General features: G+C 37.6%; 1 protein-coding gene across 6 annotated transcripts; it reads left to right on the top strand.

Annotated features, from left to right (window-relative positions):
- The first annotated feature begins 5921 nt into the window (after window positions 1-5921).
- On the top strand, window positions 5922-23142 carry TLR6 (toll like receptor 6). 6 transcript variants are annotated; one of them, XM_072620486.1, is made up of 4 exons: window positions 5922-6050; window positions 12577-12621; window positions 20016-20151; window positions 21738-23142. In XM_072620486.1, the coding sequence occupies exons 1-4, from the start codon at window positions 6014-6016 to the stop codon at window positions 21835-21837; spliced, it is 318 nt and encodes a 105-aa protein (XP_072476587.1). In that variant the 5' UTR covers window positions 5922-6013; the 3' UTR covers window positions 21838-23142. The 6 variants fall into 6 exon arrangements, with proteins under 6 accessions (XP_072476587.1, XP_072476586.1, XP_072476589.1 ...); XM_072620485.1 differs by having other exon boundaries at window positions 20013-20151; XM_072620488.1 differs by having other exon boundaries at window positions 20013-20151; window positions 21394-23142.
- Window positions 23143-26868: the final 3726 nt, after the last annotated feature.

The raw sequence follows: 26868 nt of genomic DNA, 5'->3' as shown, positions 1-26868 counted from the left end.
TTGTTGTTATGCCTGATTTTAATTGGGAACTGTCCCTTCAGAGCAGGAAAATACTGTATTTTAGTCCATGGACTTAAATCTTAGGAAACAAAAGTGAAATTGTATACGTTAGAACCTCTTTGCGGTTGTAGAAAAGTAATAAGGATAACATGTTTTTTGTTAAATTCTGTTTATACTTAGAGGAATATCCTTCAATCTGGCGCAGATATGGAGGTGTAAGCAAGTCCAGGTCTTCAGAGTGTAATGTTCTAAAGCAATGGATTGTTTTTGGGAGAATATAAACTCCTTGAGAGGGTGAACTATTTAGTTTTTGTCTTTGTGATCTGAGCACCTAGTACTGTGTAAGGGTTTGATAATTGCTTTATGAATTTTTAATTGATTTTGATATGTGACATCTTGAAGATTCAATATTTTATGTTCATACCTGTCGCCTACTAAGTGCATACATACATACTCAGTATGCATGCATACATACGTATATTTGTGTGTGTGTGTGCGTGCGCGCGTGTGTGTATACCATAGTAACAGCTACATTTATTATTGGTTCAGGGTGGTCTCATGGGTACCATAAGGGTATTACCAAGAATAATTGTTTTTTATTGAGGATTCAGAATCCTCTCAAATTTATTGCTAATTGTAAATTAGCTCCTTTTAATCAGAAAAGGAGTTGGAATAAGAGTGACCCACCCCTTTGTCTTTGGGATTGGTCTACTTGGTGCTCTTCAAGAATGAAGGACAAACCACAACTTGATCTTAGTCTGGGTGAACTCTCCCTATCTATTGATTACTGGGTCTATGAGGTTGAGAATCAGTGGTTTTCTAGACTGTACTCCTAAAAGAATCAGCTCATGATGGAATCTGAACTGTTTCCCCGCTAAGATATGATGTTTCTCCTCTTTCCACACTGTGCACAGCCTCGGATTGTGTATTTTGCTATTTTCACCCAAACTTTGATTCTATCCCTCTAGCATGCAGTGATATCAGAGGGAAACAATCTGTTTGGAAAGATAGTAAAGAATAAAAGCCATCAAAACAAACTTTTGCGTCCATATTTTTTCTTTATTATGCCTTTAAATGGTAAAAATCTCATTTAATTCAGAATTACACTATTTTAGTAATTGCTATTTTAGTAAAAAACCACAAAAGTGTTATACCCTTATTCCTTTATGGGAGTTTTAGTTGGTAGTGATTTTTTTTTTCGTATACAGCAATCTTCCTTCTGTAGGGTTAGCTTTTATTTTTCTTTTTAAGAAAAGTCCAGTATCTCAAGAAATCTCAAGAAGTTAAAATATATAGCACTTTCTCAAATAGGTTTACTTTGCCCTACAGATGCTAGCCTCTCTTAAGTCAGTCCTGATATGCTATGAGAACTGCTAAAAAGGCCAAACTGTGTTTCTTGCTGCCACCTGCAGAGAACTGAGAAGGCTCTTACATTTTTATGAGTAAGAATGAATGAGAGGAAGAAGCTAAGCCTTGGTCCTCCTAATAAATGCATAAGTGATGAAGCCCAGCTGCAGGGTACTATGTGTGTTTTTTCATTAGTGACCTTAGGAAAAAATCATTTAAAATTTTGTGTTTCCATAAAATTAGGAAAATACTGATTCGTAAGATTGATTATTGAATGGTCTCTCAATTAAAATATAAAGTCCTATGTGCAGTAAAATTTTAATCGGAATGCTTACAGTATTTTGTTTAATTCACTTTTCTTTTGATTTTGACCTTTGTTCATTTGAAATTCAACAAACATTTTTAATGTCCTACTGTGTGCAAAGGCTCTCCTAAATTGGATGTAGTTCCTATTGCTTAGTAGGGAAGATAAGATGCATGTAATTTATTATAACACAAAATTATGGGTGGTACAAAATGCCATGTGAGATTATTATTGCTGTTGTGTTTGTCCTTCGTTTTGGAAGAGGACCACGACATCAGAGAAATGATGACATGACTTGCACTTGACTTTGTTTGGAGTGAGGCAGGGCTGTGCAGGTCACCAGCCTCACTTCTCCTCCAGAGCCATCTGGATCCAGTGACCAGATATTCATCAGATGCCTGGAGATGACCCAGGATGCAACGGGACACCCTGACCCTTTTAGCCTAAGACCTTTTCAGGTACTCACAGTGAGGTAATGCCCATTATATGAACAGACCTCTTTAAGAAGTAGTCAAGGCATGGTCCCTTTCATTAGGAAAAAAATCAAGCTGGGAGGGCAAGACCTGAGAGTTACTGTTCCAAACAGAAACAACTACCATTGATATTCACTCTAAGCCAAGAGGGTCCAAAAAACATCCGTTAAGTGGAGCTTCTGCAGGGATCTCTTGTGGTCCAATCTATGGGCTTCAGAGTGAACTGGGAGAAAGAAAGAGAGAGAGAGAAGAAAAGAAAGAAGGCAGGAAAGAGAGAGAAAGAAGTAAAGAGAAAAAGTAAAGAAGGAAAGAAAAAAGTAAAGAAGGAAAGGAAGGAAGAAAGGAAGGAAGAAAGGAAGGAAAGCAAGAAAGCAAGAAAGAAAGCAAGAAAGAAAGAAAGAAAGAAAGAAAGAAAGAAAGAAAGAAAGAAAGAAAGAAAGAAAGAAAGAAAGAGAAAGAAAGAAAGAAAGGAAGGAAGGAAGGAAGGAAGGAAGGAAGGAAGGAAGGAAGGAAGGAAGAAAGAAAGAAAGGAAGGAAGGAAGGAAGGAAGGAAGGAAGGAAGGAAGGAAGGAAGGAAGGAAGGAAGGAAGGAAGGAAGAAAGAAAGAGGGAGGGAGGGAGGAAGGGAGGAAGGAAGAAAGAAGAAAGGAAGGAAGGAAGGAAAGAAGGAAGGAAGGAAGGAAGGAAGGAAGGAAGGAAGGAAGGAAGGAAGGAAGGAAGGAAGGAAGGAAGAAAGGAAGGAAGGAAGAAAGAAAGCTGGATAGAAATCTAGCCAGTAAACCCCAAGCTAACTGGGCAGCTTCTGGGCAACAAAATTTGCTTTCCTTTGGAGAGGAGAACGAAAGGGAGAGGGAGAGGACAAACTGAGGAGCTGAGTTACTCAGTTTACTGGGTCCCCATTCAGGCAGCTCATTCTACTCAGGTTGTGTTTGTCCTTTGTTTTCGAAGAGGACCATGACAGCTCCGTGTGAGATCATAGGGAGAATCATGGAAGGCTTCATGTAGGAGGTACCATTTGACTCAGGCTTTAAGGTGTGGGAAGGACTTCAAAGGGTAGAAAATGGTTGGGTACTCAAGATGCAGGGAATAGTGTGAACAAAGGCATGGTGGATGGGAAAGCATCGAGCATTTAGTGGAAGTAAAGTCTAATTTGTCAGAAATGAAGTATATGGAGGGAAAGAGTATGAGCTAAAACTGGGAAGTCCAAGTGCCACTAGGTTGTGGACTCAGGCTAAAGAGTCTAATGTTTATTTAGGAGGCAGTCTGGAGCCAATCAAGGATTTCCAGCAGAAGAATTACGTGATTAAATCTCTGAATGAGAAAGAAATGTGGCAGTAAAACAAAGAGTAAAAATCTTTTCAGACTGTGTTAATATTGAAAAGAACTGATCCTCTCTTGAATGATTCAGGATTTTGCAATGTCTCTAGCCATCATTCTGAACTGGTTGTATAGTACTGTAAATTAAGTGCAGAAGGGCTAGGCTATAAGGATAAATATGCACAGATCTTTGGAGAAATCCTGCAAGATACTTTTTAAAGAACACTATCTTATATGTCTCCATCTCCTCAAATGGGACATAGGGAAAAAAAATTCTAGTTAATTAAAGGTTCCAGTAAATCAAAATTTTGCTGAAATGCTAAATGTGGTAACAATAAATCAAGAAAAGGTCAATCCCCTACTCCAGAACTCAGATTGCCCAATGTAAGGACAATTTAAAATCTATTCTCCAAACTTAGATAATGTTAGATAGATAAATGTTGCTGTAAGAATATTTGTCTTTGAATGGTTATGGCTCTCCCCAACAGGGGGTCAAATATAGTAATTTACTTTCTGAAAAGAATTTTAAAATGTAATCATTTAAAATCTGCTTTTGTTTAGTAGGGAAAGAAGAGATGATTTTTTTTTTTTTTGCCTGGCTCAAGTTTCTGCCTAAATTACACATTTTAATTTTATAAGATCCACAAGATCATATATTCAGAACTAGAAGTAACCCTACAGGTCATTTAGTATAGTGGAAACAGCTCTATTGACCTACAAAACCACAAATTCACATTATGTTGTATTTTTATCTATTTTGTTAAATGTTTTCCAATTACCCTTTAATCTGGCTCCCATTCATCTACCAGTTTAACACTTTTAATCTAGCCTAACTTCTTATTTTGCAGAAGAAAAGTACTGAGGCCCAAAGAAGTAATGCATTGTTCGTAGGTGATAAAGGGCCAAAGCCTGGATTCAGCTGTAGGTCCCCCAACTCTAAAGTCAGTTTCTTTCTCTGATAATAATAGCTTTCAGTTAAAGAAATTGGCTTAGCACATTCTGCAACCCATTCCCTGGTTATGTATTTTGAACCACAGGTTATGTGTGTGTGTTCATCCTTTGTTGCCGAAGAAGACCATGCCATCAGAGAAATGATGACATGACTTGCCCTTGACTTTGTTTTGAGTGAGGGAGGGCTGTGCAGATCACCAGCCTCCCTTCTCCTCCAGAGCCATCTGAATCCAGTGACCAGATATTCATCAGGATGACTGGAGATGACCCAGGATGAGGCAGTTAGGGTTAAGTGACTTGTCCAAGGTCACACAGCTAGTGAGTGTCAAGTGTCTGAGGTGAGATTTGAACTCAGGTCCTCCTGCACTGGTGCTCTATCCACTGCACCACCTAGCTGCCCACAGGTTATGCAATGAGTACCTGAAATTTCAACTAGAAGTGTTAGATGTGAAGGGTATACTGGAGCTAGCTCAAATCAATTAGAGAGAGCCGATTGTTAAATTTTCAATGAGAGTGTTTCCACCTTGAAAACTGGCAAATACTACAAACCAGGGTTTGATTTATTAACTTACTGACTATCAAGATTTAAAGTGACAAAGACAATATAAATAATGATGATTAAATGCAAAAGTGTACATTTCCTCTTCTCCTCCTGCTGCCCCCAGATCCAATTATTAAACATTTACCACCATACCCCTGGCAAATATCTCTTTACTCTCCTTTTCAGTTTCTCAGAGTGGCAGAGTAAGTTTTCTCCTTAGGTCTGAAAAGTCACAAATAGTTCACAAGATTCCTTTTCTCATTCTCTCCTATATGCTTCTACTTACTAGTTGAAAATACAATTTTAGAGAAAAATTGTTGTGCCAACAATGCTGAAAGATATCACAAAATATTTTGCCTAATTAATCTTTTGAGATCCCCGAAACAAGCACATTATTATTATATTTTTGTAACAAACAGGGTATTTGAAATGACATCTGCTACCTCAAAAACATTAGTCCCAAGCAAAAGCATGACCAATAATTCTTGTGTTGTGGGCAAGCATCACAAAATAAGCTTGGAAGCCATACAAATTCAGTTAGGCTAAGATTGTGGTGAGAGACCTTGGACCTTAGAACACAAGGCTTCATGTGGGAAGGCAGATCATCCCGGGTTGGAGAGACAGGAACTACAACTTAGCTACTTAAGTGAGAGAGCAGGGTGAAAACAAAACTGGGAGAAAGTCAATTAGAATGTGACCATGGACTGAATTATCCCTGCTAACTAGCTGTTAAACTGTTTTTTCTACCTGTTAAAATAGCTCAAGTGTTATAAGTGTCTGATACATTTTAGCACCCTGGGACAAATCACCTCCCCTAGCTTTATGCCTGTACTATTGAGAAAGGCGCATGTATGGTTTATAGATGAATGTAGAAACTTCATTTACAAGGTGTAGTTCCATTAAGGTTCAATAGATGGCACAAAACCCTTCAAGATTTTTTTTTTTTAGTTACTTCCTGTAATTTGACCAGTCATTTTTTTTTTTTTTAGGGCAGTTAGAGGAAACTCTTCTTTTCCTCTGAAGAGAAAGCTGGATAAGAAGGATTGCTCTTACACCATTTTTCAAATCAAAACTATGAAAGATGAAGAAGGAAATGCTGAGGATTATGCAGGAGACAGGTAGGTTTTCTTTACAATCTCTGTGTTACTTGAATTCAGGAAATTCAGTTGCTTATAGACCTTTCCTCTGTGTTGACAGAGAAGAGGGTGTGTATGTAGTTGGGTGAAAACCAAATACATTTGTTCATTTTACCTGATGACTTTATCCTTTCCCCGGGACTTGTTAGTCTGGCCTTCTCTCGTTTCCTATTGGTGTTCTCTTTCTGTATTCTATTTTCTTTTGTGATTTCTTTCTTTTCTTTTTTTGTGATTTCTTAGAGCAGGTAGGTAATTCAGACACATAGGGCTTATCACATATGACTCTGTGTTGTGGAAATCCACGTGGGTCTTATCTTCTCAACTAGACTGTAAACTTTACATGTCTTGAACAGCTTTGCAGTCATACAGTGTATAGTACTTTGCCTGCAGTCAGTATTTCTCAGTAAATGTTTGAATGGATAAATGAGTTGTGGTTTCTTTTGAAGGGTCTTTTTTAAAAAAAAATTCATTTTTCTTTTTTCCTTTTTATTGTTTCTCCTTTTTCTTATTATTCAGTATCTTCTATCTATTGTTTCTCCCTCTGCTTAATTACTTTTTTTGCCTAAAAACTTCCCCCTTTTTTCCAATCATTTTTTTCTATTGCTGCCCTCCCCACCCCCCTTGTCTCCCTCTTGTTTTATCCCTCTTTCCTTGTTGTTAAAGTGTTAGTGGTTTATGGTGTCCAGTATCAGAGAAGTGTGTTGGCAGCAGAAATTTGGGCCAGGATGGAAGCAAGAATTTCCAAGTCAGATTGACTGAGGACTTGACTGCATTCCTCTATTTTGATTAATAATAACTGCTGAATTTGACCTGTGGTATAGTAGACCAATGAGGGGAATCTCTGTTGGTCTGTGCTCCCCATCTCTATATATAGATGTCTTATTTAGATGATTTCAGAGGTATCAGTTAGCTGTGGGAGCTTTTCAAGGAGAATACCTTGGCTGTTAGGCTTGTGTTTTATAAAAATTACTTTTTCAACTATGGAGTGATAGGAGAGGGGTGAAGCTAGAAGCAAGGAGATGGCCATGACAAAAACAAAATCATCAAACTTCTGGTTAATTAACATTTGTTAAACATTTTCTTGGAGTCCAACACTGAACTAACTGGGGTGCAGGTATGTGGCACCCATAATTCAGTTGATCTGTGATCTCACCTATGTGGGTGCTCTCTCAAGTGGTACAGACTATAGCTTATTCCTGCCTCTCCCACAACCCTCAGACCACCCTTCTTCATCTCCTTCCATAACATGTAGGAGGAGAAGGAGAAATCAGTTGGACGACTGTGCTGAGAGACTTCTTCCCATTCTCCTGACATAGTGTAGATATCAGTGGAGCATCCAGTTTATTAACTACTTCCTGGTCTACACTCATGACTAGTTTGCTGTGGTTATGTATCATCTACACTCTATGATATTCTTTGCGCAATTCCTCTTGCCCAATTCTTAGTTTGTAATATAATGCAACATAACCACACCCTGTGCCCCTTCATTTCCTTTTTGGTGACCCTCAACTTTAATTCTTTGGAGACTTAACGTTTCCTATACATCTCATTAAAGAAAACTCTCATTACAATTCTGCTTAGTGCTTCTAGTCACAAAACTATCATCACCATCTTCCCCTGAAGATTAATAAAGTGTAGTGGAAAGGGGACTGATTTTGGTGCCAGAGGATCTTGGGTCCGAATCCTACCTAGACTAACTACAATGACTGCTACTACTGGTTATAGCTAGCACTTAAATAATACTTTAAGGTTTACAAGCCACTTCACAAATATCATCTCATTTGACCTTCACAACAAGCCTGGAGATAGGTGCTACTATTTTCTCCAAAGAGAAGTTGTGGCTTGTTGAGATTACACTTGTTGTACTTGTTGAGATTAGATGTTTTGGCATCTTGCTTTGGCAAGATTTGAGCTCAGGTTTTCCTAACTCCAAGTCCAGCACTCTGTCTACCATGCCACACAAAAGGCAGCTAGCTACATGCACAGTAGATAATACGCTAGACTGGGAGTTAGGAAGACCTGAGTTCAAATCCTAGAAAATCTGCCTGCCTCAATTTCTTCAACTGCAAAATGAGTGTAATATTAGTACGATGGTTTTTGTGAGGGTCAAATGAGATAATATTTATAAAGAGCTTTGCAAACCTTCAAACACTATATAAATGCTCTTATAATTATTATTTTATGCCATTTAGCTGCCTCAGTGCCACTAGTTCATGGCCTTGAGCCAATCATTTCTCCAGGAAATTTCTGTAAAATGAAGGGGCTAGACTGGATGAACTCTAAGGCCCTTCCTGCTCAGTAACAACTATATATTTTTTAATGCTGTTAGCTCTTTTCCCATGATTCTTGAAATATTTAGGTCATTTTTATAGATGTCAGGAGCCAGAAACTCTCCTGAGGAGGGTTTATAAAGGGCTATACAGTGAGGTGAGAGGTGAGCAAAGGGAAATAGGTTTAAATTGATAAATTCTGTTAGACATAAAGAGGCACTTCTTAACTGTGATGTGATTCTATCTTAGAATAAATGGTTCCTGCCCTCTCAAGCAATTCTTATCCCTCACCACCTTAAAAACTGTCTCCTTAACTTGGTTTCACTGAGAACTTCCCCTGGTCAATCCTATCTGACTCTAATGGTCTCTTTCTTGGGTAATCAATAGACTTGTCAATGAATTAGGGAGATATCTACCCTAAGCATGTAAAGACTATCTACACACACACACACACACACACACACACACACATACACTCACATACACACACACACACACACACACACACACACACACACACACACAAACACAGAATGGCAGATGAGGACAATTTATTCCAGTGACCAAGGAGGTGACTGAAGCAAGCACTTGTGGGGTGCTTAGAGATTGTTTAGACATCAAAGACACCAAGGTCATCCACTACATCCTGGCCATCACCAGTTGTCTTGTCTTCTGTCTTGTCACTAGACTTCAAGGACTGGAAGAGAGAGTGAGGTTGATGACTTTGTGCAACTCTGCCTCACTTAAATCCAATTCATAGGCAAGTCAAGACAACAGCCATGATGTGATTGGTCCACTTCAGAAATGAAGGATATCCCCTCAATGCATGTGTGTTGAGCATATGGAATATTATCCTTTGCTTGTTGACCAATTACTTTCTAATAGTCTTAAATCATTCTATGTGTCATCGTCTCTCCTAGCTAGATGGCTGTAAACATTTTTGGTATTACTTCTTTGATTATTGTACCTTTTGCAAAATGTGGTTTCCCTGATTATCTCTTTTAATTAGGTCTGTTTTTGCTTTTGCTTTGTCTGAGATCATGATTTCTGCCCCTGTCTTTTTTTACTTCAGCTGAAACATATTAGATCCTGCTTCAGCCTATAACTCTTCGTATGAATTTCTGTTTCAAGTGTATCTTTTATAAACAATACATTTTCTGGTTTTGAATCCTTTCTGCTACCTGTTTCTGTTTTATGGTCTAGTTCATGCCATTTATATTCACAGTTATGATTACTGTGGATTTCCTTCTATTCCATTATCTTCTGTTTCTTTCTCTCTCTCTTTTTATCCTATCCCACCTCAAAAATCTATTTAGCTTCTAACCACTGCCTCCCTTAATCCACCCTCCCTTTTATCGCCTTCTGCCCTTCTCTTATTCCCTTCCCCTCCTATTTCCGTATTGGTAAGATAGATTTCTATACATAACTGAGTATGTATGTGTGTATAGATATATTCTTCCTTCTTTGAACCAATTATGATGAGAATGAGATTCAAACATTGCTCATTACCCTTTCCCATGTCTCCCCCTCACTGCAAAAGTTCTTCCTTGTGTGTCTCTTTTATGTGATAAAATTTTCCCCATTCAAACTCTCCCTTCCCCCTTCTCCCAGTGAATCCTTCTTTTCCCCCCTTTCATTTTTTTCTTTTGGAGAGTATTCCAACATAATCATCTCATTTGACCTTCACAGCAAGCCTGGGAGATAGTTCCTACTATTATCTGCTTTTTACAGATAAAAAAACTGAGGCAAGAGAAGTTGTGACTTGCTGAGCTTACACAGCTGAGATGTTTTGGTATCTTACTTTGGCAAGATTTGAGCTTGGGTTTTCCTAACTCCAAGTCTAGAACTCTGTCCACCATGCCACACAAAAGGCAGCTAGCTACATGGCACAGTAGATAATATGTCAGACTGGGAATTAGGAAGACCTGAGTTCAAATCCTGACTCAGATACTTACCTAGAAAATCTCTGCCTGCCTCAATTTCTTCAGTTGCAAAATAAGTATAATATTAGCACCAGGGTTGTTGTGAGGATCAAATGAGATACATGTAAACTGCTTTTAACTGTCCTAATTATGGTAAAGTTCTTTAGGAGTTACATGAATCATCTTCCTCTGTGGGAATGTAAACAGTTTAATGCTATTAAGTCTCTTATGCTTTCTCTTTCATGTTTACCTTTTTTATTATTCTCTTAGGTCTTGTGTTTAAATGTCAGATTTTCTATTTAGCTCTGGTCTTTTCATAAGGAAAGTTTAAAAGTCCTTGATTTCATTAAATATCCATTTCTCTCTTGAAAGATTATACTGAGTTTTGCTGGGTAGGTAATTCATGGTTGTAATCCTAACTCCTTTGTCTTCTGGAATATCATATTTCAAGTTCTGTTCTCATTTTTCCTTGGGAGCCGCTAAATCTTGTGTGATCCTGACTGTAGATTCATGATATTTGAATTGTTTCTCCCTGGCTGCTTCAATATTTTCTCTTGATGTGGGAGTTCTGAAATTTGACTATAATATTCCCAGGAATTTTCATTTTGGGATCTTTTCCAGGAGGTGATTGGTAGATTCTTTCCATTTCTGTTTTACCCTCTGGATCTAAAAGTTCATCTGGGATGCTGCTTTTAATCCTCCATCTTGGCTCCACCTTCCCAGTTTTCCTTTATGATTTCTTAAAGTATGGTGTCTGGGTTTTTAAAAAATTCTTCCTTTCAGGTAGTCCAATAATTCTTAAATTATCTCTCCTTAATCTATTTTACAGGATGGTCACTTTTCTGATAAGATAGTTCACATTTTCTTCTATTTTTTTCATTTTTTGGAGTTTGTTTTATTGTTTGTTGATGTCTCATGGAATGGAGTTATTAGCTTCCACATGCCCAGTTCTCATTTTTAAAGGGCTTATTTTCTTCAGTGAGCTTTTATAACTTTTTTTTTTCCCATTTGACCAATCTTGTTTTTTAAGGAATTGATTTTTTCAATGACTATTTGCACCTCCTTTTCCATTTGACCTGTTCTGCTTTTTAAGGAATCCTTTTCTCAGTGATATTTTTTTTTCTTGCCTCATTTACCATTTGGCCACTTCTGTTTTTTCAGGTGTTATTTTCTTCAATATTTTATTGTGCCTCTTTTACTAAGCTGTTAATTCTCTTTTCATAATCTTCTTTCCTTTCTTTTCTCACTTTCATTTCTTTTTTAATTTGTCATCTGCTTTGATAACCAGATAAGACTGCTCTATAATTACAATAACATCTCATTTATCTGGCATTGTTGGATAATTTGATAGTGCAGAGAAATCAATTTCAGCATAACTGAAGATTATCATTTAAGTACTGAATCTTTTCTTTTAATGTCAACAATTGAAAGTGTCCAACTCTAGTGCCAAAGAGACTTTTCAACTCTGAAGTCCTTTTAAAAATGCATTCTACATTTCCCTGTCTTTATGAGTAGAGTATACAAAACCTCCTTGTGTTTTGCTACAGTACATTGACGTGTTCACAGATTATTAAAGTGGGTTGGACCTGTTTAGCTCCTTGCTATATATTCCAAGACTTCTAGAACTTTCTAATTTGCTATTTTTCAGAATAGTAAAAATAAATAAATAATAAAATAAAGTAATATTTAGCATTTACAAAGTATTTTATATACGTTATCTTGTTTAACTCTGAAGCTATTCTCTTATGTCACTTTATATAAGTAGCTTTCCCTTCAATCACTATGGGTATTTCTTCAGTTTTACGATTCCAGGGTTCAAGGAGTATCCTGTGGGACTACATTCCTAAAATTATGTAGCTCATGAGACTCTTCTGCTACTTTTAAAAGTCAGTTAGTAATGAACAAATAACTCAAAGCAAAGGTATTTACTAAGATGGCATAGTAAGATCTGGGGCCCACTATCTCAGAAATGTACACAGTGCCTATGGAAAAACTAGGCACAAATTGTGGGAGTAGTGGTAGCGAGGTACATGCACAGGGATACAACTGGTTGAGGCAACTCATACCTCCAGTATTTCGGGATCCCAACGTCCTTTCTTTTCTTAGGGTTGTCCTCACAATGGATCAAGAATCTCTGTGGGGGAGGTCCCTCAGCTGGGCTCCATGAGTCTTCTCCTCTCAGCATTTCAAGCCCAAGCTGTCAAGGCTAATTCTCCTTTTAATCAATGACTGACTCTCTTTTCTGCTTCCAGGGGTCACATTCCTTAAAACTGCTTCTTGCCCTGAATGCTTTTCTCTGTTTGTGTCTCCTGACAGAGTATGTGTCTGTGTTCCATGCTGGATGTATCAGTCTCTTCCTGGGTAAGTATCTGCACAAAAAGTTTAGAGATGAGGGAAATGGGAAGGCAAGAGGAGAGAAAATGTTTCTTCCTCATCTCCTCACTCTCTGCTGTGCCTTTTTGTACTTATTCAGGGACCCTACACCACCAAGCTGCTCTCTATCTTGAACTGGCAAGTCTGGCAAATTCATTTTTTAAAGGCCACAATGGGCATCACCAATATTCAGCTAGCTAGTGGCCAGCTGCCCTTTTCGTTTTATCTTGGAATCTCCTTCATGCTTTGTAAAGGGATGCACACACTTAGACTGTACTTTGTTAACATGTTACGATCACATTACCTCTGTTATTCAGAGAAGGTAGTAGCTATACCCGTAATCTCTACCTCATAGTGTTGTTGTAAGGTAAGTACTAGAGATATAATTATTTCATTTCCCCCATGAGGAAACTGAGGTTTGGAGAGGTTCAGTGTTCTTTTTAACCTGTGTTTAGGCAGCATCAGAGGTAGGATTTGCACTGAAGGCTTTCTGACTCTAAGACAAACTTCCTATCTGCTAAGTAATGTTGCCCCTTTAATTTATAGATAAGGAAACTGAGGCATAACTTGCCTAATATCATTTAATTCTTAAGTTAAATAGAGTACTAGATATAGAATTAACAGGCACCTGGGTAGCTCTGACACTTTTTAAATGTGTAATTATGGGCTAGTCACCAGAGAAATAGTGTGGCATAGAGAATAAGATGTAGACCTGCAATCAGGAAGACCTAGGTTTAAGTCCCACACCAAATATATCCTAGCTGTGTGACCCTGGGCTAATCACATAAACTCTCTGGGTCTCAGTTTCTTTATCTATAAAATGAAGGAGTTGGACTACCTGGCCTTTGAGATCTCTATCAGGGCTAAATTTATTATCCTCTGAAGCCACTTAACCTCTTTCCACCTCAGTTTTTCTATACACAAAACAGGGTCATCAATGCCTTTGTTCTCTACTTAACAGGGTTAGGAATCAAATGAGCTAGTGTATTGTGTACACTCTGTGGGCTTTAAATTGCCATATAAACACCAGCCATTATTGTATTAGCTGGGTTGGGGGTAACATACCAGAACTTTATTATGATTTAGTATTCATCCAACACATGTCATATGGATTTTGTTCTAGAATGTGGACCTGCATTAAAACACTCTGAAGAATGACAATGACATTTAAAGATGTCCATTGCAATATGGCTAATCCCAGGCCACCAATCATTAGAACATTTCATTTTGTTCACATCTTTATGTTGATCTTTGGAAATGGAATCCAACACTCTTTGGAAAATGAATTTGTGGGCAACTATTCAAACAACCATCTGAGTCATGTTCCAAGACTCCTATCATCAAAGACAACAGTCTTAGATCTGTCACTAAACAATATAACTGGACTTCAGATTGAAGACTTCAAACCTCTACCAAAGCTGAGAGTTTTAAAACTTTCTCATAACAGGATCCAGCACCTTGATATGAATGTGTTCAAATTTAACCCGAATCTGGAACACTTGGATGTATCCCACAATAAGTTATGGAAGATTTCGTGCTATCCTCTCATGAATCTCATATATTTAGATCTCTCCTTCAATGAATTCGAAGCCCTGCCTATCTGTGAGGAATTTGCCAACATGTCCCAACTAGATTTCCTAGGACTAAGTGCTGCAAGAATCCAAATATCAGACTTACTACCAATTCAGCATTTGAATCTAAGTAACATCCTGCTAGATCTAGAAAGATTTTATGGAAAAAAAGACAAGTTGGAGAGCTTTTCAGTTTTGAGCACAAAAAAGCTACAAATTATTTTCCCTCCAAATAGAGCATTCTCCATGCAACTGAATATGTCAGTGAGCAACTTAAGAAGTTTAGAACTAACTAATATTAATTTGCATGATAATAATTGTTTAATTTTTGCTGTTTTTTTATCAAAAGTAATGAATAATTTAAGATTTCTGAATCTTACCCTCTACCATATTGAAACTACTTGGAAATGCTTTGTGAAAATTCTTCAGTGTCTTTGGTACAAATCCACAGAATATATTTATATTTACAACTTAACACTGGTGGAAAAAATTGATTTTGAGTCATTTAAATATTATGAAACTTCACCGAAAGGACTAAAAATAGAATTTATTACCCTTAAAGTTTATATATTTTCACAAACGATTTTGTATCGTATCTTTTCAGAAATGAACATAAAAATGTTAACACTCTCAAATACCCGTATATTGCATATGCTTTGCCCTTCTCGCCCTAGCCCATTTCAATATTTGAACTTTACTAACAGCCTTTTCACAGATAGTCTTTTCGAAGACTGTGAAAACTTAAACCTCTTAAAAACGCTTATTTTACAAAAGAACAAATTTAAACATCTTTCCAAAATAGCTCAAATGACAGAGAAAATGAAGTCTCTGAAACATCTGGATTTAAGCCAGAATTCCATCAGCTATGATAATAAGGGAAAGTGCAATTGGACTGCAAGTCTCTTGGTCCTAAATTTATCTTCCAATGAACTCACTGACTCTGTGTTCAGATGTTTACCTCCCAATATCACAGTGCTTGATTTACACAGAAACAATATCGGAAGTGTTCCTAAAGATATGTCCAATCTGGAAACTTTGCAAGAGCTAAATATTGCTTTTAATTCTTTATCTGATCTTCCAGGGTGCAGTACCTTTAGTAGCCTTTCCCTATTGGTCATCACATATAATTCAATTTCCCATCCATCTACTCACTTCTTCAACAGCTGTAAGAATATTAAATCATTACAAGCAGGAGACAACCCATTCCTGTGTACCTGTGAGCTAAGAGAATTTAGAAAAAATATAGCCACATTTTCGAACAAAGTGGTAAGTGGATGGCCACATTCATATAAGTGTACCTTTCCAGATAGCTATAAGGGGACACAGTTAAAGGATTTTCACTTGTCTTCCTTCTCATGTAATTTAACTCTGTTGATCATAACTCTCGTCATCATTGGCTTAGTTCTGGTGATTGTTACAACTTTTTTGTGCATCCACTTTGACTTGCCATGGTATCTGAGGATGATATTTCAGTGGACTCGGACACGACATAGAGCTAGGAACATCCCCCTAGACAAACTTGAAAAAATGTTCCAATTTCATGCTTTTATTTCATACAGTGAACTGGACTCTGCCTGGGTGAAGCATGAGCTGCTTCCAAACCTAGAGAATGAAGACATAAGGATTTGCCTTCATGAGAGAAACTTTGTCCCTGGAAAGAGTATTGTTGAAAACATTATAAACTGTATAGAGAAAAGTCACAAATCCATCTTTATTTTGTCCCCCAACTTCGTTCAGAGTGAGTGGTGTCATTATGAGCTTTACTTTGCACACCACAATCTTTTTCATGAAGGTTCAAGTAACTTAATCCTTATCTTACTGGAACCAATCCCACAACACAGCATTCCTGCTCGATATCACAAACTGAAAGCTTTCATGGCACAAAGAACTTATTTGGAGTGGCCCAAGGAGAAGAGTAAGCAGGCGCTTTTTTGGGCTAACATCAGAGCAGCATTTAATATGAAATTAGCATTAGTTAAAGAAGAGGATGATAGATAATTTAAAATTTTTCATTTTGTAAAATTACTATGAATCAAATATATTTTGTATCTAATTAATTGTGTGATTTGTGTGGTGTTTTTATGTCTGTAAAATTATTATAGTTGATTTCATCTTGCCTATTTAGTTTAATAAAGTTGGACTGGACTTATGATTTAAGAGATGTAGGGAACTCCATCTACATGTTGACTGGGAGCAATTAGAGACTAAGCGACTGGCTTGTGGTCACACAGTATTTTTCAGAGTTGGGACTTGATTCTAGATCTTCCTGTCTCTGAGGCTCTCTATGTACTACACAATGCTTCCCCTGAGATTTCATTTAACACTTTAAAGTATTAAATTTAAAGTCTGTGTTTTGGATAGTGTGAGTAACACTGTCTCTACTGGTGCAGATTCCAATTCTACCATACTTTCTTAGTACATATGATTTCTCCATATTTTTCATAAAGCCTTCAAAGTATATATGCAGAAGGCCTTCTAATTTTCTTTTTAGTATCTGGGGGCACCAGTGTGTCACTAACAGAGTACATTCAAAGTTTCTTGTTTTCACTCAAACATATCCCGAGTAAAGTATTTTATGTAGATTCTTATAGATAAGTTATCATGATTAATGTGCTCCAAACTCTTCAAAATCACCATGTGTCTTTCCATTATCCTTTGGGTCAATTGTTGTGTTTCTTTTGTGATTATTTCATAATTTGCAGTTATGATTCAGGAAGGCCTGGATTTACTTTCAACCTCTGAAACTGTGTGACCATAGACAGGTCACTGAATCTTTCTGAAATGGAATTATCTGCAAAATGTGATTAATAAAGTCACTATTACTGGCTTCAGAGTGTAGTTGTGAGGCTTAAATAAGATTTTTGTAAAGTACTTTGGAAACCTTAAAGCTCTCTCTCTTTCTCTATATGTCTCTGTCTCTATTTCTATGTATGTCTATCAAAAGCAAGTCAAATGAGATTATGTGTGTGTATGTGTGTGCGTGTCTGTGTGTAGTAGTTATAAGAGGAAGAATTTAATTCAGGCCTTCCTGATTCCAAGTCCTCCACTCTGGTCAACTTCATCAATAATAAATATGCTTAAAAATATGAATAAGGAGGACAATGTCAAAATACCTAAGGGCAAAACCCCAAAGGAAAATGAGAAGTGGTCTCAGACCTAGAAAGAATTTATGGAAGAGCTCAAAAAGGAGCTTAAAAATCATATAAGAGAGGTAGAAGGAAAATTGGGAAAAGAAATGAGAGTGATGCAAAAGGATTATGAAAAAGGAATCAACAGATTGGGGAAAAAACAGTTATTTAAAAAGGAGAATTGGCTAAATGGAAAAGGAGATACAAAAATCCACTGAAGAAAACAACTCCTTAAAAAGTGCAATTGGCTAAATGTAAATGAAAGTATAAAAGCTAATTGAGGAAAACAACACCTTAAAAGTTAGAATGGGGAAAATGGAAGCTAATGACTCTGAGACAACAAGAATCAATCGAACAAAATCAAAAGAATAAAAAAATGAAAGAAAATGTAAAATATCTCATGGGTAAAACAAGTGACCTGGAAAATAGATCTGGGAAAGATAATATCAGAATCAGTAGAATACCTGAAGGCCATAATGAAAAGGAGGAACTGGACAGCAACTTTCAATAAATTATCAAGAAAAACTGCCCTGGTGTCCTGGAACCAGAAGGCAAAATATACATTGAAAGAATCCACAATTGACCTCAGGAAAGAGATCCCAAAATAAATACTACAAGGAACATTATGGACAAATTTTAGAACTATCAGGTCAAAGGAAAAATACTACAAGTGACCAGAAAGAAACAATTCCAATATTGAGGAGTCACAATCAGGATTACACAGGACTTAGCAGATGCCACATTAAAGGACCAGAGGTCCTGAAACATGATATTCTGGAAGGCAAAGAAGCTAGGACTACAACTAAGAATCACTTGCCTGGCAAAATTAAGCATAATACATCAAGGGAAAAAATTGTCATTCAACAAAATAGAGGGATTTCAAACTTTCATAAGGAGAAGATCAGAACTAAACCAAAAATTTGACCTTGAATATCAATATTCAAGAGAAGTATAAAGAGGTAAAAGAGGGAAGGAAAATGAGATTCAATGAAACTGGATTATTTGCATCCCTACATGGAAAGATGATATTTGTAATTCTTGAAAATTGATTTACTACTAGTACAGCTGGAAGGAATATATATAAACAGGGTATGAGTATAAGGTGAATTGGGGGGAATGACATAAAAAAATTTAAAGGATGAGAGAAAAGAGTGGAATGGGGGCAGAGAGAAGGGAGAAGAGGAATAGGGTAAATTATTTCATATGAAGAGACGCTAAAGACCTATTTCAGGAGGGGAAAATGGGAGGGTGGGCAAAGAGCAGTGCTTGAACCTTGTTCTCATCAGTAGTAACTCAAAGAAAGAATAATAGACACCATCAGGTTAATACAGCAATCTATGTTACTCAACAGGAAAGTAGAAGGGAAGGAGATCAAGGAAGAGGAGGTGAGAACTGACAGAAGGTAGGGCAGATCAGGGGAAGTCATGGACAGAAGCAAAACACTAGTGAGGAGGGAAAAGGTGAATGAAGAGAGAGGACAAACAGGAGGAAGAATAGGATTCAGGGAAACACATAGTAATCACAAATGGAAATGGGATGAACTCTCCCTAAAATGGAAATGGATAGCAGAGTGGATCAAAATCCAGAATCCTACAATTTGTTTTTTTACAAGAAACACACTTGAAGGAGAAGCCAAGATGGCAGAGTAGAAAGACACATATACACTAGCGCTTCCCCCATAGCCCACAAAATACCCATAAAAAATGACTCTCAACAAACTCTAGAGCAACAGAAGCCACAGAACAACACAGTGAAAGAGGTTTCTAGCCAAAGGTAACCTGGAAGGCCGACAGGAAAGGTCTATCTCACGGGATCCTGAGCGTAGCAGAGCCCAGCCCTGGCTGCGTGGCACTGGGAGGAACAGGAACTGAACAGACTTCCAGGGCAGAATTCCCAGCAGGGAGCATACCAGATCCCTCAACCCACAAGTGACAAAGAAAGCTCCAAAGGTCAGTGTGGGAGGACTTTCCCAGCAGGGAGAGAGGGAAACGGGGTCCTCCCAGCACTGGCCTCAGGCAGCAGCAGTGGGCAGCAGGTGGTTGCAGTGGCTGCAGGAGCAGCCTGGATCCATTGTCCAGGCAACTCAGGTTAAAGTCTCTGGGGGAACTGAGCAGTTGATCTGAACCTCAGCCTTGAGCGTGGTACTGGAGGGAGGAGGAGCACTAGGACCCTCCCCTTGACAAAGGATTCAGAAGGCAAGTAACTGGCTGGGAAAATGCCCAAAAAGGGGAAAAAAAATAAGACCTTAGAAGTTTACTTTCTTGGTAAAGAGATGTCTCCTTCCATTCTTTCAAATGAGGAAGAACAAGGTGTACTGTCAAAGGAAATCAAGGCTTCTGCCTCTAGTACCTACAAAATGAATTTGAAATGGGTCCAGTCCATACAAAAGCTTGAAAAGCATGTCAGCAGCCTGCTAAAGGAGAACCAAAAAAATACTGAGGAAAATAACACCTTTAAAAATAGGCTAACTCAATTGGAAAAAGAAGTCCAAAAAGCCAATGAGGAGAAGGAGGCTTTAAAAAGCAGGATTAGTGGCTCAGATTCAATCCAGCTCAGACTCTGTCTAGCTGGGATTCTACCTGGCCCGCTTGTGAATACAAGCATTACAAATGCTTAGGCTCCTTAAGGGGCAATCCAATTTGGCGAATCTTTAATAAACTTTGTTTTCTTTGGTTTTAAGAAGGCTTGAGTCGAATTCATTCGAGCACGACCCGGACTGTCAGTATTTTGGGGTCCACGATCACCCCACAACCTCTTCATTTGTGGTTCCCTGACCAGGAAAAGCTGCTAATCTCAAGTTCTTCTACTCAAACTGGAAGGTATGTAAGCCTCCCTCTCTCTCTTTCCCCTACTTGCTCTCCAAGCACCTTGGAAGCGGATTTTCGGACCTGGCTTCAGGTCCCAGTATCAGGCAAAGTCTCTGAACTTTCTGGGTGCTAGAGAGTTAGAGACTCAGGTTTTTGGTCCATTGGTTAGGCAGTGGACCTGGGAATTCTCTAGATTTCTTGGGCGCAAGGAAATCGGGGAAAACTCAGTTACTTTCTAATGTATGCCTAAGTCTCCGAACTTTCTGGGCTCTAGAGAGTTAGAGACTCAGGTTGTCGGTCCAGTGGCTGTGTTTGAGGCTGTGGACCTGGGCATACTCTCCAAAGCATAATTCTCTGAACTTTCTGGGTGGTAGAAGGTTAGAGAAACGTCAGTTAAGTGGGTGTCCAATTCTCTGGATTTCCTGGGCACAAGGAAATCAGAGAAAACTCGATTATTTTTGTCCTCTTGTTTTTTTCTCAAGGCTTACTTCCACATCCTCCTTTAAGGAGGGGGGGACTTCCAGCCCCAAAGGAAAAAAAAATGGGTCAAAATTCATCAATTCCAAGGAATTCGCTTTTGGGCTGTCTTTTACAAAATTGGAAAAAAATTAGCTTCTCTAAAGACCTTAAAAAGAAAAAGTTGGTATTCTTTTGCAACACACTTTGGCCTCAGTATCACCTGGAGGACAATGCAGTGTGGCCCATATTTGGGACCTTACAATGTAATATCCTTTTACAATTACAATTATATTGTCTCCAACAGGAAAAATGGATAGAAATACCTTACATAAGGGCCTTTGTCAAACTCTCTCAGGACCCCATTCTCAGAAAAGATTGTAAGATGCTTGTAACTAGAGCCTGCCCCACAAAAAGGAAATGGGGGTGAATTAGATGTTTGGATGACCCCCTGTTTATGTCTCCTAGGGTCTCAGCCTCACTTCCCCTATCTCTGTTCCCAACCCCCGCTCAGTTCCCAACCCCCATTCAGTTCCCAACCCCTGCTCAGTTATTTACTCAAAATATATTTTCCTTGTTCTACATACCTATGGAGCAATCTGGAAAGAAAGGGGATATTTGACAACAAAAAGCTCCCCTATCAAACAAGCCCTTCTATGTTTTGGCCTTGCCACGGTCATCTTTAATTCTCTCCAGAGAAATTATCTTTTATGCCAGGGAAATTGTCTTTTCTTTATACTCCCTTTGTACCTGTTTGGTGTGTGTGCATAACCTCTTTGCCAGGTTTGTCTTTTCCAGGGTGCAAGCCATCAACTTCCAGATGACAGCCCAGGCTATATACCAACCTCTGCCTGAATCCTAGGTCTCCAGCCCACTGGACCTGGTACCACCCAGATCCTGAAGTCTGACCCCTTGAACAGGACCCATCGAGGCAGGGACAGCTCTATGCTCCTTGCCAGCAGGAAGAAGTTTCAGAAACTGAGACCTTCGCCCTTTACCCCCCAAAAGAATTTGGGTTCAATCTGTTTGAGGGGGCAATGATGGGGTTCAGACTCTGGGAACTTCCTTGAGCTCCCCTGGAATCTCCTCACTTAACCTGACCTTTCCTACTCAAATTGAGCTCTCCTTGTATCTCTTCACAGAATCTGGCTTTTCATACTCAAATCTGTGACCATCGTCTGTTATCTCTCGATTGCCCACCTGCTTCCCACTCAAAACCCTCCATTGTCTGCTATCTCCTGATAGCCTCCAGCTGTTTCTAGCCTTTGACTCTCCTTGGATCCCCTCCTTGGACTTCTCCTCAAGACCCTTCCTAAACACCTCCTCCCATCACCCTGGACTACCAGACCACCACCACCACCCCCCAAGACCCCTCCTATACTCTTTTCTGTATTTAAGTTCCATCTTGCCTCCATGAAGGGGCTCAGATTCAATCTAGCTCAGACTCTGTCTAGCTGGGATTCTATTGGGCTGCTTGTGAATACAAGTGTTACAAATGCTTAGGCTCCTTAAGAGACAACCCAATTAGGTGAATCTCTAATAAATTTTGTTTTCTTTGGCTTCAAAAAAAAACCAGGATTAGCCAAATGGAAAAGAAGATTCAAAAGCTCATTGAAGAAAATAGTTCTTTAAAAAAGAGACTGGAGTTCAGGGAAACTAATGACTATGAGATAAACCAAGAAGTTAAAAAACAAAACCAAAAGATTGAAAAAATAGAGGACAATGTGGAACATCTTTTTGGAAAAACAACTGACCTGGAAAATAGATCCAGGAGAGACAATCAAAAAATTATGGGACTACCTGAAAGTCATGATCAAAAAAAGAACCTAGACATTATTTTTCATGAAATTATCAAGGAAAACTGCCCTGACATTCTAGAACCAGAGGGCAAAATAAATATTGAAAGAATCCATGGATTTGAAAGAGACCCCAAAAGAGAAACTCCTAGGAATATTGTGGCCAAATTCCAGAGTTCCCAGGTCAAGGAGAAAATATTGCAAACAGCTGGAAAGAAACAATTCAAGTGTTTGGAAATACAGTCAGGACAACACAAGATCTGGCAGCTTCTCCATTAAGGGATCAAAGGGCTTGGAATAGGATACTCCAGAAGTCAAAGGAACTGAGATTAAAACCAAGAATCACCTACCCAGCAAAACTGAGTATAATGCTTCAAGGGAAAAAAATGGTCATTCAGCGATATAGAGGACTTTCAAGCATTCATGATGAAAAGACCAGAACTGAAGAGAAAATTTGACTTTCAAACACAAGAATCAAGAGAAGCATGAAAAGGTAAACAGGAAAGAGAAATCATAAAGGACTTTCTAAAGCTGAACTGTTTACATTCCTACATGGACAGATAATATTTGTAACTCTTGAGACTTTTCTCAGTATTTGGATAGGTGAAGGGATTGCGCGCGCGCACACACACACACACACACACACACACATATCTATACTCTCTGTCTAGAGAGTACAGGTTGAGTTGAATCAGAAGAGATGATATCCATAAAAAAAAATTAAATTAAATTAAAGGGTGAGAGAGGAAAATATTGGGAGGAAAAAGGGAGAAATGGAATGGGACAGGTTATCACTTATAAAAGAGATTTTTAAAAAATCTTGTTCAATGGAGGAGAAAAGGTAGGAGGTGAGAGGGGAAAAGTGAAGCTTACTCTCTTCACATATGGCTTAAGGAGAGAATAACATGCTCACTAAATTTGGTACGAAAATCTATCTTATACTACAGGAAAGTAGAGGAGAAGGGGACAAGTGGGGTGAGGGGGATGATAGAAGGGAGGGCATATGGGAGAAGGGAGTAACTAGAAGTAAACACTTTTGGGAAGGGACAAGGCCAGATGAGAGAATAGCAAAAAAAAAAAAAAAAAAGGAGGGACAGGGTAGTTTGGAGGGCAATATAGTTAGTCTTGCACAACATGACTATTATGGAAGCCTTTTGCAGAAGGAGATATATATAACCTGTACTGAATTGTTTGCCTTCTCAGTGGGGATGGATAGGGAGGGAGTGAGGGAGAGAAATTGGAATTCAAAGTATTAGAAATGAATGTTGAGAATTATTATTGCATATAACTGGGAAATAAGAAATACAGGTAATGGGATATAGAAATTTATCTTGCCCTACAAGAAAAGAGAGAAGATGGGGATAAGGGAAGGGTGGGGTGTGATAGAAGAGAGGGTACATTGAGGGAAGTGGTAATCAGAATGCAAGGTATTTTGGGGTGGGGGAGGGGAGAGATGGGGAGAAAAGTGAAACTCAAAATTTTGTGGAAATGAATGTTGAAATCTAAAAATAAATTAATTAATTAAAAAAATAACAAAAAGAAGAAACACACTTGAAGCAGAGACACACACAGAATAAAAGTAAGGGGCTGGAACAGAATCTATTATGCTTCAGGTGAAGTAAAACAAAAATCAGGGGTAGCAATCCCGATCTCAGAGACAGTAAAAGCAAAAATAGATCTAATTAAAAGAGATAAGGAAGGAAACTACACCTTACTAAAAGGTATCATAGATAATGAAGCAATATTAATACTAAAAATATATGGACCAAGTGGTATAGCATCCAAATTTTTAAGGAGAAGTAAAGTGAGTTACAGGAAGAAATAGCAAAACTATACTAGTGGGGGACCTCAACTAGTCCCTCTCAGAATCTGATAAATCCAATCAAAAAATAAGAAAGAAACACAGGAGGTAAATAGATTATTAGAGAAGTTAGATATAACAGACCTTTGGAGAAAACAGACTAGAAACAGAAAGGAATATACCTTTTTCTCAGCAAACAATGGCACCTACACAAAAATGACCATGTAATAGGGCATAAAAAACCCTCAAAATCAAATGTAAAAAGGCAGAAATAGTAAATGTACTCTTTTCATATCATAATGCAATAAAATTACATTCAACAAAGGACAGTGGAAATCTAGATTAAAAATCGGAAATGAAATAATCTAATTCCAAAGAATAAGTGAGTGAAAAAAACAAATTATAGAAATAATCAATAATTTCACTACAGAGAATAACAATGAAGAGACAACACAGCAAAACTGATGGGATGTGGTCAAAGCAGTACTTAGGAGAAAAACTATTTCTCTAAATTCTTATATCAACAAAGTGGCAAAAGAACAGATCAATGAATTGGGCATGCAACTAAAAAAACTGGAAAAAGAACAAATTAAAAATCCCCAGTTGAGCACCCAAATGGAAATCCTGAAAATCAAAAGTAAGATTAATAAGATTGAAAATCAAAAAAAAACCCAAACTATTGAACCAATAAATAAATCTAGGAGCTGCATTTATATAAAAAAACCCAATAAAATAGATAAACCACTGGTTAATTTGATTAAAAAAAGAAATAAGAAAATGAAATATCCAGTATCAAAAATGAAAAGGGTGAAATCACCACCAATGAAGAAGAAATTAAAGCAATCATTAGGAAATATGTCATCAAATTATATGCCAATAAATCTGACAATCTGAACAAAATGGATGAATGTTAACAAAAATATAAATTACCTAGATTCACAGATCAAGAAATAGAATGCCTAAATAACCTCATCTTAGAAAAAAAATTGAAGAAACCATTAATGAACTCCCTAGGAAAAAATCCCCCGGGTCAGATGGATTCATGAGTGAATTCTATCAAACATTTAAAGAACAATTAATTCCAACACTCTACAAACTATTTAGAAAAATAGGTGGAGTCCTGTCAAAGTCCTTTTATGCACATATATCGTGCTGATATCTGAACCAGGAAGAGCTAAAACAGAGAAAGAAAATTATAGACCAATTTCCCTAGTGAATATCAATGCAAAAAATTTTAACAAAATACTATCAAGGTGCTTACAGCAATGTAATACAAGTTTATGACCAAGTGGGATTTATAGAAGGAATGCAGCGTTGGTTCAATATTAGGAAAGCTATCCATATAATTGACCCTATAAATAATAAAACCAACAGAAATCATGTGATTATCTCAATAGAAGCTGAAAAACTTTTGACAAAATAAAGCACCCATTCCTATTAAAAGTACTAGATAAAATAAGAATAAAGGGAACATTCGTTAAAATGATAAGTAGTATTGATCTAAAACCATCAGCAAGCATTATCTTCCCAATAAACAGGATGCAGCAAGGATGCCCATTATCACCACTATTATTCAATATAGTACTAGAAATGTGAGCTATAGCAATAAGAAAAGGAAATAAAAGGAATTAGAATGGGCAATAAGGAAGCAAAACTATCCCTCTGCAGATGATATGATGGCATACTTAGGGAACTCTAGAGCATCAACTAAAAAATTACTTGAAATAATTAACAACTTTAGCAAAGTTGCAGGATATAAGATATACCCACATAAATCATTAGCATTTCTTTATATGACTAACAAAGCCTAGCAGCAAGAGATAGAAAGAAATTCCATTTAAAATAACTAAAAATAATATAAAATACTTAGGAATCTACCTGCCAAGACAAACCTAGAAACTATATGAGTACAACTAAAAAATATTTTTCACACAGATAAGATCAGATCTAAACAACTGGAAAAATATCAATCACTCATGTAGGCCAAGCTAATATAATAAAATTGACAATTCTGCCTAAACTAATTTTCTAATTCAGTGCATACCAATCAAAGTACTAAAAATTATTTCATAGAACTAGAAAAAACAACAAAGTTCATCTAGAAAAAGAAAAGGTCAAGGATATCAAGGGAATTAACATAAAAAAAAATTAAAAAGGGAGGTGGTTTAGCAATACCAGATCTCAAACTAAATTATAAAGTAGTAATCATCAAAACTATCTAGTTCTGGTTAAAAAATAGAGTAGTGGATCAGTGAAATAGATTAGGTACACAAGACACAGTAGTCAAGCATCACAGTAATCTAGTGTTTGATAAATCCAAAGACCTTGGCTTTTAGCAAATGCCACACCATATTCATTGGAAAGCCACAAGCATACTAAACAAGAAAAAATTGTTTTGCTTTATTCTTCTCCACTTTTGGTAGAAAATTTATATTGACTTTGCAAGTACCTCCTCACCTTTTTCATTGCTGTTGGATTGGACTTGTACATCTGCCAAACAAAATATTGAGAGTACTACCTTAGAATCGCACAATTTAAGACTCATAGAGGGCTTCAGACATCATTGAGTCCAACTCTCTAACCCAGATCAGACTTGCTTTTATTACCTCTCTGGCTTCTGGTCATCCAGCCTCTGCTTGAATGAAACGAAAATGAACTTACTACTTCCCAAAACTA

Source organism: Notamacropus eugenii, chromosome 6 (genome assembly GCF_028372415.1).
Source record: "Notamacropus eugenii isolate mMacEug1 chromosome 6, mMacEug1.pri_v2, whole genome shotgun sequence".
Lineage (NCBI taxonomy): Eukaryota > Metazoa > Chordata > Mammalia > Diprotodontia > Macropodidae > Notamacropus > Notamacropus eugenii.
The sequence above is the reverse complement of the archived record's forward strand: the minus strand, read 5'-3'. Positions and strand labels throughout refer to the sequence as shown.

Coding starts and splice junctions, on each gene's coding strand:
- TLR6 (XM_072620484.1), top strand. CDS start 13,788: ATGACAATGACATTTAAAGATGTCCATTGCAATATGGCTAATCCCAGG.